General features: G+C 45.0%; 1 protein-coding gene across 1 annotated transcript; it reads right to left on the reverse strand.

The window, feature by feature from the left end:
* Positions 1-3,357: 3,357 nt before the first annotated feature.
* Positions 3,358-17,732, reverse strand: PPAT (phosphoribosyl pyrophosphate amidotransferase). The gene is made up of 10 exons (XM_044295442.1): positions 17,605-17,732; positions 16,072-16,278; positions 12,797-12,909; positions 12,175-12,317; positions 9,387-9,459; positions 8,959-9,113; positions 8,090-8,217; positions 7,485-7,706; positions 4,762-4,882; positions 3,358-4,080 (listed from the first exon to the last, which is right to left on the reverse strand). Exons 1-10 carry the CDS (start codon positions 17,710-17,712, stop codon positions 3,905-3,907), a joined length of 1,446 nt encoding a protein of 481 aa, XP_044151377.1. The 5' UTR covers positions 17,713-17,732; the 3' UTR covers positions 3,358-3,904.
* Positions 17,733-18,141: the final 409 nt, after the last annotated feature.

Raw genomic sequence — 18,141 nt, forward strand, 5'->3', positions numbered from 1 at the left:
CATAATAACCCTGGAGGTATAGAGGATACAAGAATCAATATGCTACAGGGAACAGCACCTCTCCTCTGAGAGTTCCGCATGTTCCCTGGGAGCGCCTTCAAGATGCCGCCAACCTTCTCACTGTACTGCAAGAAAAAAAGTGTGGCAGAAATTCTGGCCGTCCTCAGTCAGGGTGAGAGCACAGCTATCCTCCGATCTCCGTCTCCGCTGTGTTCCGGTTTGCTGGAACGCATAGGCATCTTATATTTCCGGCCTGGAACCGGAAGTAGTCAGTGGAATGCACGTCTTAACTGACGTCATTCCTGCGACTTCCGGTTTGGCGCTCCGACACGCTCCACTGCCCGGCATCCGCCCGCAGTCCTCGCTGGGTGCGCGCCATGTCTGCCCTTTGGCATGTTCCCCCTCGCCGCCTGCATCGCGGAAACACTCGGGCCTCTCCTTTGAGGGACCGGTGTCCTCAGCCCCAGAAGCAGCAGCTGGCCTGGACCAACTCCCGTCCCTCAGTGGTATACCGGTAAGGGCTGGCGCGACCCATGGCCCTCTAGGCTTTCCAAGCCATGGGTCCCTGCAAGGAAAAAACGCTACAAGTCTCCTGCTCCAGGGACTGGAAACCTCACTGAGGTGGGAGAGTGGCTCCACCTTTTTTATGCTACAGGTTTCCTGTCCATGGAGGCAGAGCCATCTCAGTGGTGCTGTCGTGGGGGAGGGGAAAAGGTGGGGTTCTGTGAGAGAAAGGCTGATATGTTTTCTCCGACTACAGTGCAAGACAGAATGTGATGAAATGGAGAAGGGAATTGAAGGAATTTTTTTATTGTATCTTCCCAAGTAGTTTTATGAAAGTCTTCCTGCTGTAAGCTGCTTGTCTCAGTTAGTGGAAGGACCAGCGTGTCTCATCACATACAGTCCGTGAACGATAGAACGATATCCTACCCAAGCGAAGAAGATCCTGTAATCGGCGCTCCAAACATGCTTTACCAGGAGTGGCCGAGTCATTATATGTTACAAGAGAGGGCGGTAAGGAGTAAGTTTGGGACCTTAGAAGGAGATGATATATATAAATCACTAGGATAAGTGAGGGCAAGCATAGGGTATAGGCCCCTAACTAGGGACAAGTTCCATATGGGGTCGCCCCTGTCGGGGGCGGGTGCTTTGTGTCTGCTAAGCAGTTAAATGAACTAGTCCCCTTCCTAGTATAACTATGAGGGAACCTGTGAGGGTCACTAGTTGTTGCTGCTCGTGTGCAACCCAGCACCCGTCAATACCCTTGGCCACTGCACTGAAGGATACTGTACATCCATCTGCAATCTACATGTCTAGAGGCAGTAGGACTGTAAATTACCCTTTTCTATCTTGGGGCAATTAGTTGGATGTGCAGGTAGTGGTTCAGTCCATCTGCTCGTTGTCATTTGGTGTTTTTTTAACTAATATTTTATGGCATATCTAGTAAAAGTTATATTTTAATGAACTAATATACCCAGTCAACAAAAGAATTTGAGTTATATGTAAATCATACAGGAAATCTGAATAAAAAGGGCATTACTTCAACCTTTTTATTAATATGGAATATGCCATCAAGCTGAAATAAGGTAAGTACACGTCTTGTGCAGGCTACCTTCTAATACACACTGCAGCAAACTTATGGATGCTGCACATATTAGACAGGATGCCTTCAATGTGTGGACAGCTATCATTAAGGGTGTTACTCTATGACTAACATAAAAAACAAGATATCGTACATGACAATACTTTCTAATAAAGCTAGAACCAGCGCTGTACCCATGGATCCAGAGATCTCCCCATTCATTGGGAAGTATCTTTTCTGCTGCAGCTCAGGGGGCGTGTCAATGCTCTCCCTATCACAGCTCAGGAGGCGTGTCCATGCTCTCCCTATCACAGCCCAGGAGACAATTGAAGGATGAAACTGAGCATGTGCGGCCATCTTCATGAGCGGGAAAAAGAAAAGGATTTTTTATTTTATTTTTTAATCAGACAGTAGGTGGCACCATACAAATACATTTTCTCTAAAAACTCACTGGTAAAGCTATATTTTTAATTACATGCAATTACAAACGTTTTCAGATCCAGGGGCTGGTTTGAAACCTGTAGAATATTTTTCATAGGACAACCCCTTTAAGACCTCAGATCCGTGAGTAACAGGTGTCATAAAGACTATGGAACCATATATTCTCTTCTGTAACAGTGTTGCTTCTTGAATTTCCTTCGGGACAAATCTCCAAAAACGTATGTACAGGGATAATGTGTGTCTTTGTGTTAGAATGCACTTGCACCAACATAAAAAAGAAAAGCGCTTTATTGCCAGTCCTCCAGGTGTTGCAGAATAAAGAAGGAAGAGTGTGACACTATGCACTGCATTAATACAAAAATAAAAGACAATCAGATATGCCTGGACATTAAAGAGGATCGGTAACCTCTCCTGACATGGCCGATTTAGTAAAGACTTCACCATGAAATAATAATTCTGTGCTATCTGGAAATTTAGGCGTTATCAGTTGGGGTCATCTGTTCCCACTGACCGTGTCAGACTGTTAGGCCTCTTTCAAACGGGCGTTGCGGGAAAAGGTGAGGGAACATGGGCAATTTTTCCGCCCGAGTACAAAACATTGTAATGCGTTTTGCACGTGCGTGAGAAAAAAAAAATCAGCATGTTTGGTACCCGAACTTCTTCACAGAAGTTCGGGCTTGGAATCTGTGTTTTGTAGATTATAAAAGGGAAAATAATAGCATTCTGAATACAGAATGCATAGTACAATAGCGCTGGAGGGGTTAAAAAAAATAAATAAAAAGTAATTAAACTCACCTTAATCCACTTGATCGCGCAGCCCGACGTCTCTTCTGTATTTTTTTTGCTGTGTGCAGGAAAAGGACCTGTGGTAACATCACTCCGGTCATCACATGATCCATCACCATGGTAAAAGATCATGTGACAGACCATGTGATGACCGGTCCTTTTCCTGCACACAGCAAAAAAGAATACAGAAGAGAAGCCGGGCTGCGCGATCAAGTGGATTAAGGAGAGTTTAATTTTTTTAACCCCTCCAGCGCTATTGTACTATACATTCTGTATTCAGAATGCTATTATTTTCCCTTATAACCATGTTTTAAGGGAAAATAATAATGATCGGGTCTCCATCCCGATCGTCTCCTAACAACCGTGCGTGAAAATCGCACCGCACCCGCTTGCGATTTTCACGCAACCCCATTCACTTCTATGGGGCCTGCATTGCATGAAAAACGCAGAATATAGAACATGCTGCGATTTTCACGCAACGCACAAGTGAAGCATGAAAAATCACTGCTTGTGTGCACAGCCCCATAGAAATGAATGGGTCAGGATTCAGTGCGGGTCCAATGCGTTCAACTCACGCATTGCATCCGCACGGAATACTCGCCCGTGTGAAAGAGGCCTTAGGATACACACAGTTGTCAATTTAGACATTCAGGAGGAATAATAGAGGAACAGCAAAGAGTAGAGTTATGAGAAAAGATGTATATAATAACAGACATGTCAGGACTGGTGACGGATCCTCTTTAAGAACAAAGGCCAGAAAAAAGGCGATTTACAGAATTCAAAAGTTCCATCAAAAAGTCGGTCCACATTTTGTCAGTGGAAAGACGCCCCTGACAATTATTCTGTGGTAGCAGCAGTCATTCATCTAAAAATAAATAAAACAGCCGGACTCATATTAAAAAAAAAAAAAAAAAGGCACCGCATCGTCGCCCACAGTAACAAAGATAAAAGTAAAGGGGTTAATCTGCATTGAAAGAAAATAAAAAGAGTTTCACAGGCTGCTACGGGTAACACCCCCACTTCTCTCTACTTCAGTGAGCCCCATTGTCCAACTGGGAAGATCAAAGACGATGAGCTGACGCGACTTGGAGGAGGTCACCATTCCAGTTCCACTGGGTACTCTCCGGTAAGGCATGCTGTACAGTGGCCTTGGGAAGTGGCGCACGCGTTTGTGCCATTTAATCCATTCTGTTGATCTTTGAAATGTTTAATGCCTTCACGCACGGCAGAAGTGAGTCCTTCCACAGACAGGTAAACCACACTGTTTGCACCTATAATACAAAAAAGGCATTAAAATTAACCTTTAAGATATACCAATGATGACTTAAAGTGAACCTGTCAGGTGATCTCTGCTGCCCTATGTGAGAGCAAGGCAAGATAGAGGAAGAGAAGCCGAGCTCTGTGATATATAGGTTTATATGACTTAGAAATCCTGCTCTAAGATAAAAACAGTAAATCCTGACCGGACTCCTAGGACAGACAGCAAGAGTCCTGTCTACCCTGCTCACATATAGTGATTGACAGCTCTCCCTGTATCAGTGTAGATATAGAGAAAGCTGTCAAGCATCCTATCTGGTAGGGCAGGGATGGCCAACCTGTGAATCTCCAGCTGTTATAAAACTACAATTCCCACTATGCCCTGCTGGAGGCTAATAGCTGTATGTAGTCTGGGCATGCTGGGAGTTGTAGTTTTGCTACAGCTGGAGAGCCTCAGGTTGGCCATCCCTGTGTTAGGGTAATCAGGACTCACCGATTCTTCTAGGAGTCAGGGTTTAATCTTTTAGCTCAGAAACCATGCTATAAACCTATATATATTTACTGCTCTCCCTCTATCATGTCATGCTATCACACAGGGCAGCAGAAGGCAACTGACAGGTTCCCTTTAACTGTATTTAAGCCAGCAGAAAAATGGGCATATCATCACAACACAAATTCAATATAAATGTTCTTACCAATATACCCTGCCAGGTCGTTGAACTCTGGGCGGTTCGCAATCAGTTCTTCTTTTGTCGGAATATTTATTCCCATATAACAGGGATGCCTTATTGGTGGAGAAGCCACTCTTATGTGAACCTGAGGGAAGACAACATTGCATTGGGTCACAGAGACAATTCAGAACTCTGGACTAGAGTTGTTGCGATACCAATTTTTTGATTCGGTTTCGATACCATGAAAAAGTATTGCGATACTCGATACCACGCGAAAAAAATAAACAAAAAAAAGCCACGTGCATTCCTCATTTTTAAAAATGGCGAATCGCGCAGTTTTTATTTTATTTTTTATGTTCCGGCATTCACCACCTAGATTTTTTTAATATATTTTAATAGTTTGGACTTTTCTGACGTGGCAATGTAATATGTTTATTATTTATATATTTTAGATGTGAAATTGGGAAAAGGGGGTGATTTATACTTCACATTTTAGTGTTGTTTGTTTTTTTTACACTTTTTATTTAACAACTATTTCCCCCTTAGGGGCTAGAACCTGGGATCTTTCATCCCTTTTCCTATTCAGCCTGATAGATCTCTATCAGGGTGAATAGGACTCCACACTGTCCCTGCTGCTCTGTGCTTTGTGCACACAGCATCAGGGATGTTACCATGGCAACCAGGGCTTCTGTAGCGTCCTGGCTGCCATGGTAACCGATCGGAGCCCCAGGCTTACACAGCTGGGGCTCCGATCAGAAGCTGCCACTGCACCACCAATGGCTAAAAACCACAAACATGGCTGAGGATCTGGTGGATATGCTGTGGACCCCCTTTTACTGAAGCGCTGCGGATTTTCCATTTGGATATGCATACAAAAATATGCAGCTGATTATAGTAGGAGAAAGTGAGTAAGATTTATGCAAAGCCATCTGCATACATTTTTAAATCCACAGCCTGTCCATTTCTGACAGGATTGTTGCAGATTTTTCTCCATTAGAAGGGGTGGCACGTCACTAGGATATACAACCAATGTCCTCTGGAACGGGACCCCCAAAGAGAACTAGAGCGCACTGCGCGGCGTGGTCTCCGCTCTCTTCTGTGGGAGATCCAAGAACAGCAGAGTGCTCCAAGCATGCCCATCTCCTCCGTTCACCTCTATAGGACTGCCGGAAATATTTTCGGAACTTCCACAGAAGTGAATCGAGGGTGGCTGCACCTGTCCGCTTCGCTTTCGTTCATTTTGTGAGCCCCGTTTTAGAAGTAGGTGGCATATCCTCAGCAATCCTAAAATGTTTCACATTTTGCTGAATTACCCATGCAGCCACAGCAAAAGTCCTAAATAAATAAAAATAGCTATACTGCCCTCCCTTCATCCCATGCCAGTCTCTGTACAACCTGATTTCCTGAGAGGACATTGCAGACAGCCTGGTTATACAAAGACTGGCACAGGACCTGGTACAGTATGTCAGGTAGTGACAGAGGAGGGGTATACTGCTTCATGTTCACCAGGAGCTGGAGCCGAAACCCAAAAGCAAATCTGCTCAATTTCCGCTGCTTTGGGCGCACTCAAGGGTAAGTCTGCTGTGAATCTTACTGCATTTCTGCAGCGAAACCCATGGAAACCGGCAGCAAAACCCACCGCTGATTTTACCATTTGCGCTGCAAAGTGTGAAATTCACAGCAGGGGGAGAGGGGCGGAGGAGGGGCGGCAATGAGAAGAGAGGGGCGGCAATGAGAAGAGAGGGGCGGGCGCACTGCGCCACCAATGATAGGATTATTTCCACACAGAGCGGCGCCCAGCGATGCCCCAGCACTCACCATTAGTCCTGGGCGCCGCTCCGTTCGCCTGCAGTGCTCCATTACTGTCCTCTCCTGCTCCACATGCTGCTGATTACTATCGGAGCGATGGGAGGAGACATCAGATTCACTAGTGGGCGTTCCTTCTTCCTGGCTGTAGCGCTGTCCAATCGCAGCGCAGGGAGAAGGAACGCCCACTAGTGAAGCTGATGTCTCCTCCCATCGCTCCGATAGTAATCAGCAGCATGTGGAGCAGGAGAGGAGACAGTAATGGAGCACTGCGGGCGAACGGAGCGGCGCCCAGGACTAATGGTGAGTGCTGGGGCATCGCTGGGCGCCGCTCTGTGTGGAAATAATCCTATCATTGGTGGCGCAGTGCGCCCGCCCCTCTCTTCTCATTGCCGCCCCTCCTCCGCCCCTCTCTTCTCATTGCCGCCCCTCGCTTCTCATTGGTGGCAGCGGCAGCAGCACAGGGGGAGGGAGGACAGCTTCCTTCTCCCCGTGCTGCTGAGAGAACATGAGCGCGCCGATAGCAGTGCGCTCATGTTCAGAGATACTAGACTGCGCAGAAGCGCAGCCCAGTATCGAAAAAACGGAAATCCCGGTATCGTATCGATACCGGGACAAAAGTATCGATTGGGTATCGAAATTTCGATACCCGCAACAACCCTACTCTGGACACATCTCAGACTTTCTGATGAGCACAAAGATGCAAGAAACTTAGACCAAGGATGTAAATATTCTGCAGCTATGGCTGTTTATTACTCCTGCCTCTTTCCTGTACATAAAAATATTGCGATTTTCTATCTGTATGTTCCTTCATGAGCACTAAAAACAAACAAACCTCTGCTTTGGTGTTCAATGGTTTAGAGATATTAATTCTACTCTGAAGGCCACTATAGTAGCAGGGCTTGCCTTATGCCCATGTTATCTCCTACAGTAACACCAACCTCTTTGGCTCCAGAATCCTTCAGCAGCTTAATAATGGGAGAAATTGTGTTTCCTCGTACAATGGAGTCATCAATCAGAACTATTCTCTTGCCAACAAAGTTGTCCGACAGGACGCCAAACTTTTTAGCCACACCAAGCTGCCGTAGCCTCATGTTTGGCTGAATGAAGGTGCGACCGACATAGCGATTTTTACAGAGCACTTCCACATACTGCATACCACACTGTAAAGATTTAAGAAGAATATTAGTAACGTACGCCTCCACTGAATGTCATGGAAGTTAAAGTGTACCTGTACTTCACCTAATGTATTGACATGTCATGTGACATCTCAAAGGATTTGATCAGTGGGGTGGTCCGACTGTCGAGACCCCCACCATTCGCCAGTAGCAAAATGAAGCGCTAACACTGAGAAGCCCTCCTTGCTGCTAAAGATGGGATCAATCGAAAGCATATGAGCCAATCTCCAGTACTCTGTGAGCTTTCTCCTCGTTCTAGAAATCGGTGGGGGTCTCAGCACTCACTCTCAGTGATCAAAACCTTTGATAAGTCACTATGACAAACATTTTGCTAAAGTACAGGTGCACTATAAAAACTCAAGATTTACCTTCTCTGCATAACCAAGAGCTGCAGGTGTTGCAGATTCTGGCACAGTGCTGACCAGGTCAGCCTCTACTGGGGCCTCAATAGCCAGCTGTTGTCCACACCTTCTTCTGACTGAATACACCATCTGACCTTTGGAGAAAAGTAACAAACCCATTAATGTCTACACACTGGCAAACCAAAAAGCTGAACAGTTCTGAACAAATTAAATACAGTTCTTCAGTTTGCAGGCAGAGAGCAATATCCAACATTACACAGTTTCCATCAGTGTCACAAATGCTGTATGGACAGAACTACTTATTCCATAGGCCAGGTTGTAAGCCTGCAGGCTAATCAAGAACAACAAGTCTTGAGAAGAATATACTTTCCCTGGCAGGCAACCACAAGTAGACACCTGTCCAAATACAGGACTTCTCTTGAACATGATAAGAAAGGGGCCAAGTTAAGCTGCCCATACTCATTAGATAGTTGGTGTCCACAGCCACCTTTCCTGATCCTCCCATAGGTATATATGCTTGGCTAACGAATGGGGGGGAGAGAGGAGAAAGTTGCTAGAATCCTTTGGCAGCAGTCTCTCTCTCTGCTGGTAAAAGGATCAGGCAATTAAATCCAACAAGTCTGATCTTTATCTCCCCTGACATCTGCAGTCAGGAGGCCACCATACACATTAGATGGTCAGCCGAACTTACAAAAAAATAAATTAAAAAAATTGTTGCGTTTGGCCAATACACATCTAAAGTATATGGCCAGCTATAGATCTGATCCCAGGAAGCTGAATAGTTACCTAATCAATGGAAGCTGCTATCTGACAAAGTCTAGTATGTAGGGTCTATGAATTGTATTAAACTTCAGGAGGGTTTATGGATAAAATACCTTCAAAAATGGAGTCGGGCCGAGCAAAGTAAACATACTCAAAGATACAGAAAGCAGATGGGTCTTTCTCTCGGTATCTGGGCACAATATCCAGAGTCTGTACGCCATCACGAGAGATTTTCACTATCTCCCCAGGTAGGACTTCACGGTAGTACCTACAAATGCAAAAAGAGAAGAAGACTATACATCTGTCTACTACGCTACTGCTGTAGTACATTTTCCAAGGGGAAAAAAAAAAAAAAAAAAAAAAAAAAAAAAAAAAAAAGGGAGCCTCGTGGCCTTCACTCCACACACACACTTGCATAAACTGACAGCATACATCCTGCATAAAACACAAGTTACAGAACCACTCAGACTTGATTCAATTACAGCTCCGGAGGCATTCAATCTTCATTAACTGGTTACAACACGTGAACATGAATACTTACTCTGCACCAATGGAGAGAAAGCTACAGGATTCAGAGGACACTACCCAACCCTCCGTCTCCAATGGGTTTTTCACTAAACAAAAAAAAAAAAAAAAAAAAGTGTTTATTAAAAAATTCAAAAGTGAACACGACTTATAGCATAATACTGTACATTCACACTGGAGTTATGGCTTTGTGTTATAATGGCTGTCATGAAGCGGTGCCAAATCAGTCAAACGAAGCATTGTGATGGTAAGAACAGTACTCCATGCTGTGTCAAGTGTCGGGGTAATGGGGGAGGAACTACAATTCCAACTACACAGACTTTGTAGATGACTTCAGTTGCTGTGGGGCATAGGTCCCCAAGACTTCCTTACTGTAAACCCAAACAATTTGAGGGAAAACTGGATGATCGGTACAGTAAGCAGTAATGGTGGTTACCCAGCTTTCCTAGACACAGTTAGGGTGCTGCTAATAAGACTTTTTGAAATCACCGAAGATGACAACATAATTATCTTTTTTTTTTACCCCAAATTAAATTTCATGTAAACTTCAGTAATAAAAGTGTGAGGACCATGAACAGCCAAGCACGGTAATATATTTTGATGGCATTATCACGTGTGCAGACAATTTGAAGAGGTCAGAGCAGAGATATTTTCATGGTCACAGGGCAGCACAAATAACAGTGAAGCAATGCTCCTCGCTATTGGCAGCAAAGCTTTATTTTAGGGATTTCTAATCTAATCTTCCCCACGTGACAGACTTCTGAATACACTGTGGGAAAGGAAAAAACTTTGGACCTCATCATAAATATAAAAAAATTCATCTGAGCAAAAGGAGAGCACAAAAAGGTAGCGAAAATTTCAAAGAAACAAGCTACGGCAGACTAGTCTACACACATTAGCGACAAGATGGCGCCGTTGTGTCCATGCGTCCTGAGCACACTTATCTACTCTCCCAGGATGTTTGGGAGGCATCCTGAAAAGGGGAGCATCTGCCAGAAGAACTAGGAAGTCTCCTGGGCACTTCTCATAATCACACATTCAACTCAGCCCAGGTGGAATGTGTACTTGTTTGTTTAGTGGATCTGGTTTATAGTCTATTTTCATTTTGGGAAGTGGTAGTGGGGGTCATATGTACAATTTAAATGCTGTAGGCTGGGTGGGGATGTAGCCTATATAAAAGCTCCCATCTTTGGCACTTGACACCAAAACAGTACAGTGTATGCACAAAATTAGGCGAAGCAAAAAGTGGTCATGTGGCTCCTTATGCTTTAGGCATCCTACTGATCCAAACCCATAGGTTGGCACAGTACCAAAACCCACACGTCACGCGATATGTATAGTGTTTAGACGCCGAACTTAAAACACAAGTTCGCTTAACACTAGATAGGTACACACACGACCACTTCAACCTCCGGCACTGGCTCAGCCTCGTTTTGCACATGCTCTTACCCGTGTGCGACACAATCCAGTTTTTACATCAATAAACTACCGTATTTTTCGCCCCAAAATGGGGGGGGGGGGGGGGAATGCCCCTGCGTCTTATGGGGCGAATACTGGCAGTTTTACATCGCTGGCTGCGATGTACAGTATGCGAGAGCGGGGGGGGACTGGGAGGAGGAGCTGGGTGCAGGCAATAGCGGCGGGGCGGAGCAGTCAGTGTACTATAGCCCCGCCGCTCCGGTATACTAATATAAAAGGTCTTATTCAATTAATAGTTATTACACATGCCCCCTCACTCCTAATAGTACCTTACATCCTATCCGCTTCAGTAGAATGCATGCAGGCAGTGTAACTCCCTGATATCACGTGCCTGCGCCGCCTACTTTATGAATGAAGCAGGCAGCGCAGGCAAGTGACATCAGTGAGTGACGCACCGCCCGCCCGGCCTGCCTGGGTTGTACTGAAGCGGTTAGGATGTACGGTACTATTAGGAGTTGGGGGGCATGTGTAATAACTATTAAATTGAATAAGACATTACATTTGTATACTGGAGCGGCGGGGGGGGGGGGGGGGGAATCTGTGGATGGCACAGTTATGGGCTGGGGGGGGGTCTGTGGATGGCACAGTTATGGGCTGGGGGGGGGGTCTGTGGATGGCACAGTTATGGGCTGGGGGGGGGGGTCTGTGGATGGCACAGTTATGGGCTGGGGGGGGGGGTCTGTGGATGGCACAGTTATGGGCTGGGGGGGGGGGTCTGTGGATGGCACAGTTATGGGCTGGGGGGGGGTCTGTGGATGGCACAGTTATGGGCTGGGGGGGGGTCTGTGGATGGCACAGTTATGGGCTGGGGGGGGGGGTCTGTGGATGGCACAGTTATGGGCTGGGGGGGGGTCTGTGGATGGCACAGTTATGGGCTGGGGGGGGGGGGTTCTGTGGATGGCACAGTTATGGGCTGGGGGGGGGGTCTGTGGATGGCACAGTTATGGGCTGGGGGGGGGGGTCTGTGGATGGCACAGTTATGGGCTGGGGGGGGGGGTCTGTGGATGGCACAGTTATGGGCTGGGGGGGGGGGTATTGGGTCTGTGGATCCCCCCCATAAGTGTCCGTCATCCACAGATCCCGCCCCCTATAACAGTGTCCGTCATCCACAGATCCCGCCCCCTATAACAGTGTCCGTCATCCACAGACCACCATTAGTTCCAAGGCCACCAAAAGCACACCTTTTGGTTAAAAATATATTTTTTCTTCCCAAAAACCTAGGTGCGTCTTATGGGCCGGTGCGTCTTATAGGGTGAAAAATACAGTAATGACATTAAAGATATTTTAGTTTAAAAAATAAAATAAAAATCCAAACCCCTAAGTACCTCTTTTTTCATTTGTCACAGGAATGAGCCGCCCGATGCAGAGCGGACGATTGCCATAGGGATCACGTACAGCATAGATAACGTCATTGTGCATGATGAGAAGTGAGTACGAAGTTGGGGTCTCATTCATCAAGTTCTTTATTCTGCGGCAGAATTAGACAGTTACTCAAAACCTCACAGTTATAAATGACAGCTTGCATCATTAGTGACTAGTGTTAAGCGAACTTGTTTTTTCAAGTTTGGCGCACAGGCTCGGGTTATCTAAGAATTCCATTACAGATTCTGCCATCACGGACCATAAACGGAATTCTATGACGGCATGCACCACAGAAGCCTATACCACATACCACACACAGGCCATGGACAATAGTGGTGCTGTTTTAGGATTTTTTTTTTTTACCTTCTACAACCTTTATACCACAAAATGTCTAGTAGTAAGTGGTGGGACAGGTGATACTAATGTGCTAGGAAATGTAGACAATGGGTTGCTCAGTTGCTGTTAGTTTCAACACCACTCAAGAACCATGTCCCCCCCCCAAAAGCGCATATAAGACAATAGAATAATTAATAGTGGAAAGCATTTATGACGAACTACAGGTTAAGCAATCAAATTCTTCTTTACCGTGCCACCCAGTCAGCAGAGTGATCTTCTTCCATAGGAGGTGTGAAGGCCAGGAGCTGTATGATCAGTTCACTGTCAGAGCTTGTGGACAGGCCAACACCGTGACGCATCAACTGTGGAGACACAGTCATGTCATATACAATTTCACTGTGCGTGTCTAAGGCCACTTTCATACAGGCAGTATATAGCATCAGTATTTGTAAGACAAAACCAAGAGTGCATCTTACAGCTCTTCCATGTTCTCGACCCACTCCTGGTTTTAGCCTACAAATACTGATTCACAATACTGACTAATGATGACGGACGAACCCGATTCGTTCATCATATTATCTTTGTGACTGTAGGAATACCTTTACTGCGCTTTTAAAGTGTGTTTTTTCCCCCATGAGGGAAGATTAAGATGGCTACCGTTACTGCGAGACTATCAATCTCGAGCATGCGCCGTTACTATGACTAGTGGCACATGCACGAATATAGTTCATTACAAATCTGAAGGCAGATTCATTATTGTTGTGGCACACCCTGTAATCCCAGGTTCGGATTCAAATGAAGTATATTTTTACATGCTAGGAGAAAATGCGTATAGCAGCACAACGAAAAATTAAAGTCTTATCTTGTGGTGGTGCCAGCCGTGTAGGGAGCCAGTCAGAAGTTCCCCCTTGGATGCGTCATATAGAAGAAACCGCAGCACTCTCCTGTCTTCAATTCAGTGGAATTTATTTCACCAGCAAAAAAAATGCGACGTTTCGACCGTAAAGGTCTTTCTCAAGCCTGCTTGAGAAAGACCTTTACGGTCGAAACGTCGCATTTTTTTTGCTGGTGAAATAAATTCCACTGAATTGAAGACAGGAGAGTGCTGCGGTTTCTTCTATATGACATATTTTTACATGCGCCACTACTCACAGTAACCCCGCATGCTCGAGATTAGGATGGTCTTGGGATACCGGTGGCCATCTTAATCTGCCTTCATTGGGAAAAATACATCTTAAAAGTGCAATAAAGGTATGCCCATGGCCACAATTAAGATGGTATAATGAACGATTGGGGTTCGCCCGTAGCAAGTATCACTAATACTGACTAAACACTGACCATGTGAAAGTGGCCTTATTCTTTTACATTTCCTTCGCGAAAGGAGAAAAGAATTAAAGGACAAAAAGTGCAGGAAGCAGACAGCATTAAAATATTCTAAAACCAACAGTAGTAAAGAGAAGAACTATATACAAGTCTATAAACATATTTATAGCATGTAGTGACTGAAGAAGAACCAAGAAAATTCTAATCCTTCCAGTTTATTGCTCATAAAGCACATGTTCACATCTTTACAGAAATTACATCCGGTCACTGCTGTAAAGTAAACTCTTTTTCTTTCAAGTTACTATGCCAGGGCTGGCCAACCTGAGGCTCTCCAGCTGTTGCAAAACTACAACTCCCAGCATGCCCAGACTGCCTACAGGTATCAGCCTACAGCAAAGCATGGTGGGAGTTGTAGTTTTACAACAGCTGGAGCGCCACAGGTTGGCCAGCCCTGTACTATGCAATAAAAGTGCTGCAAATGGTGTCCATACCCAAGTAATGTTGAGCCCAGAAGGCCCCTCAGTTATTTGCTTGGTACTGAGGTGGCATTAAAGGGGTTGGCATATCTCTAGGATATGCCACTAATGTCAGATAAGTGCATGTCCCACCTATCGCCAGAACAGGCCCCGGAAAATTAAGAAGTACACGCGCAGCGTGCTCTCCTTTCACAGTTCTGAAAACAGACAATTGGGCTCACTCAGCTATTTTCGTCAGTCTCACAGAAATAAATGGAGGGTGGCTGCACATGTGCCGTGTGCTTTAGTTTTCTTTGGGGGGGGCTCTGTTCTAGCGATATGTCACCAATGTCTCAACCCCCTTAAGACATGTATGAAAACACCCCAGAACAGGCTCAAATGAAACAAGCTCTAATGGCCACATCAGTGTGTGGGTACCAGAAGACATTGGGGGGGAATTTATCACTGCCTTCACACCAGTTTTCGGCCATAAAAGGAAAAAAAATTGGCAAGTTGCGTTTCTATGCCACGCTCACCGCTTTCCGAAAAATGTATTTTTTACATTTACATACATTTAAATGTATTACATCAGAAAAATGCTGTGAATGAAGACATATCTATGACAGCTAGGAGGCCACCGTAGATTTCAGTTTGGCACACGGCCTGCTGGAGGATGCGCCTTGGCATAAATTAGGCATCTTCCGGCTGCCCAAGTGAAAATAAAGACTGAAGAAAATGCTGGGCTTCATTAATATCCCCATTATGGAGGCTGCCCCCAAGTTGCTCTTGGATTAATTAATAGAACTGGCCCACAAATAAGTTCAAGTGGTTCTCCAGGACTTCTGGAAAAACTGTCAATGATTGATATGTGTGGGGTCCAATCTCCACGACACCAACTGATCAGAAAGGTGTTTACAGCACCAGACAAAGCCACTAGTACGATAAAGCCTTTGTAAACAGTGAAGGGTTTGTGATGGTTGCAGGTGTGTAATAGTCTCTTCATTGTACTGATCGATAGTGGTCCTCGAGGTCCATCAGTGATCAGTCCATCCTAAGGATGGCATCTATGCCTGAAGTATTCCCCTTTGACAAGAGCAGCTTTGACTGCAAGTAATGTATTCTGAGAAATTAATCTCATTTGTTCTGGACCTTATCAAGTGCGAGTAGTAGATAAAGAGGTGGGCAGGGAAGACACTTAAGACACTTAAGGTTGATCAAGACTAATCCTTTTTCTTTGCAGACATTTGTTACATCTTTTGTTTTACCCCTTATAAAATGCAGACAACGGAATGCCTTTTGTAGTTATTTTTTCCACTCATCTTCAAGGAAAGGTTTCTTAGCGCAGCTCTATGGAAAACCCACATGATTGTACGTAGTTACGAGCACTGTCACGTGCAGTTTGCTCCTCTCTAATTCTGCCCAACTGGATAGACGAGTGCTAGAGAAATGGAATTGTCATCTGCAGCCACCTTCCATATCTCAGACTATGTTGTCCTTTATTAAGGGAATTATTATTATAAAAATGTTTTCCTCCTGGCCAGAAAGCAAAGACTTGTGCACCTAATAGCTGCAATGTCTAAACTAAAATACAGTAGAAGCCGAAATCTAGAATACATGCTGTATCTCAAAGCCTTACACCTTCAGCAAGCGATAGGTCACCCAGCTTTGATGGGTTATTATACATACACACTGGGCAGATTTGACATTTAGGAATTTGGACATGCTTAAAAATCCTTTATAACTTACCTTCTTCTTTAGTTGGGCTGCATTTACAAGCTCCCCGTTATGAGCTACTGCAATCTTTCCATGCAGCGTTTCAACCACAAATGGCTGGCAGTTTTCTAGAGCTGAATTTCCAGATGTAGAATATCTTGTGTGGCCAATTCCCAAATTACTCATGTTCAGCTTCTTCAGACACTCCTCACTGAACACGTGGTTGACTAGACCCATACCCTTCAGGAGATAGTAAAATGAGTTGCAGGCAGTCATGACTTTTTACGCAGGAAGTGTTAGGGTGCCTACACACAGGCCAGAAAATTCTGTGACTCAAAAAATCTGTTCCATTCATTTGAATGAGGCCACAAGTGCATGGATTTCTGCAAGCCAAATTCAGGTGAATAGAATTGATTTTCAGTCACAAAATCTGACGTGAGAAGGTACCCTTAAAGGGATTGTCTGACCACCAAGGTAAAAAATAAACTAAAGCGTGGAATCCATTTAACATAAATAAAGAAAAACAGTCTACTATCCACCAGTGGTATGTTCCTGTCCCTGTGGTTTCCAGTCCTCTTTGGACTGTTAATGTGATGCCCCATTCATTGTCATGTGCACCGCTGCAGCCATTCACTGCCCTCAGAGGCAACATATCCCTAAGTGCAGACAGGACCCTCAGCTCTAAAAAGGATCACCAGTCAACAGGTGAGTGGCATTCCAGGCCTTAGATCAGTGAAGGCTAACCTCTGGCACTCCAGCTGTGGTAAAACTAGCACTCCCAAAATGCAAACTTGCTTGGCTGTTCTCAGAACTCCATAGAAATCAATGGAGCATGCTGGGAGTCGTAGTTTCACCACAGCTGGAGTGCAAGGTTAGCCATCAGTGCAGCTGGAGTGAAAGGTTGATCTTCTTAGGGGACCTAAACCTCTGTTAAAACCAGTGCACTCATTGGTTCTGCTTGGCTTTTCCAGCACAAGGAGTACAGAACCATAGAAAATATTCGGGATCCTCACTCCACATGCTGGAAAATCAGAGCAGAGCCAAATGAAAGCCAAGGTGCCAAACACTCTGCAACTTTGTAGTTTTAGCAAAGGTTTACATCCCCTTTCACAGGCTTCGGCATTCCCAAACGTTTAAAGCAAATGTGCTTGGAGCAATTTCACCTTTATAACTGGACAGGTGCATTATGAGCAGTTCTCCAGGAATACATTACTAGACTGTTCACGGATTAGACGTTATTAGAATAAGTCTAAAGAGGTGGCAGGTAAAGAAACCCATCTGCAGTACATAATGTGTTATTAATACAGGCTCTGCTCTCTCTGCAACTGGCAGGCATTGTGCACCTTGATTGACAGGGCCAGGAGTGATGATGTTTACACTGCCCAATTCTGTCAAAGTGCAGAAGTTGCAGAGAGAGCTGAGCCCCCATTACTCCTAAAGGCTCATTTGCATATATACAAAATGTAATTTCTCAGCAATACGGACACATATGGGACCAACACAGATGCATTTAGCTGCCAAGCGCACATACAACAGGTCAGCCGGTGTCACAGGTACAAATCTTACCTTATGTGCTTTATATGTGGATACAGCACTTCCATCACTGGTCACAATGCCTGCACTTTCCTGCCCCCTGTTTAAAGATAAAATGCACATTAGATTGGGTGCAATCATCAGCACGTCCCACTGTGCAGAGACTGATGTAATGGGGCATGTAGACTGGGCCCCAGCTCACCCACTAGAGCAAAGAACATACAAAGCCCACATTGTTGCACTAAGATGTCGTTCTTGCTCAGGAACCCCCAAATCCAATTAACCCCTAAGGAATTGGCCAATTTTCATCTTTTGCCTTTTCATTTCACCTCCAGAAGTCATAACTTTTTTACTTTTCCTTTCACATAGGAGGGCTTACATTTTGCAAGACTAGTTGCATTTTTAACCCCTTAGGGACTCAGCCCTATTTCACCTTAAGGACCAGGCAATTTTTTGCAAATCTGACCAGTGTCACTTTTAAGTGCTGATAACTTCAAAACGCTTTGACTTATCCAGGCCATTCTGAGATTTTTTTTTTCCGTCACATATTGTACTTCATGACACTGGTAA

The sequence above is a fragment of the Bufo gargarizans genome, chromosome 1, assembly GCF_014858855.1.
Source record: "Bufo gargarizans isolate SCDJY-AF-19 chromosome 1, ASM1485885v1, whole genome shotgun sequence".
Classification (NCBI taxonomy): domain Eukaryota; kingdom Metazoa; phylum Chordata; class Amphibia; order Anura; family Bufonidae; genus Bufo; species Bufo gargarizans.

Bases quoted from the DNA above. Each gene is read 5' to 3' on its own strand.
- PPAT (XM_044295442.1), bottom strand. From the start codon at position 17,712: ATGATTGCACCCAATCTAATGTGCATTTTATCTTTAAACAGGGGGCAG. The intron at 16,279-17,604 runs GTAAGATTTGTA...TATCTCCTGAAG, and splicing joins CCACATATAAAGCACATAAG to GGTATGGGTCTAGTCAACCA. The intron at 4,883-7,484 runs GTTGGTGTTACT...GTCTTCCCTCAG, and splicing joins AGGATTCTGGAGCCAAAGAG to GTTCACATAAGAGTGGCTTC.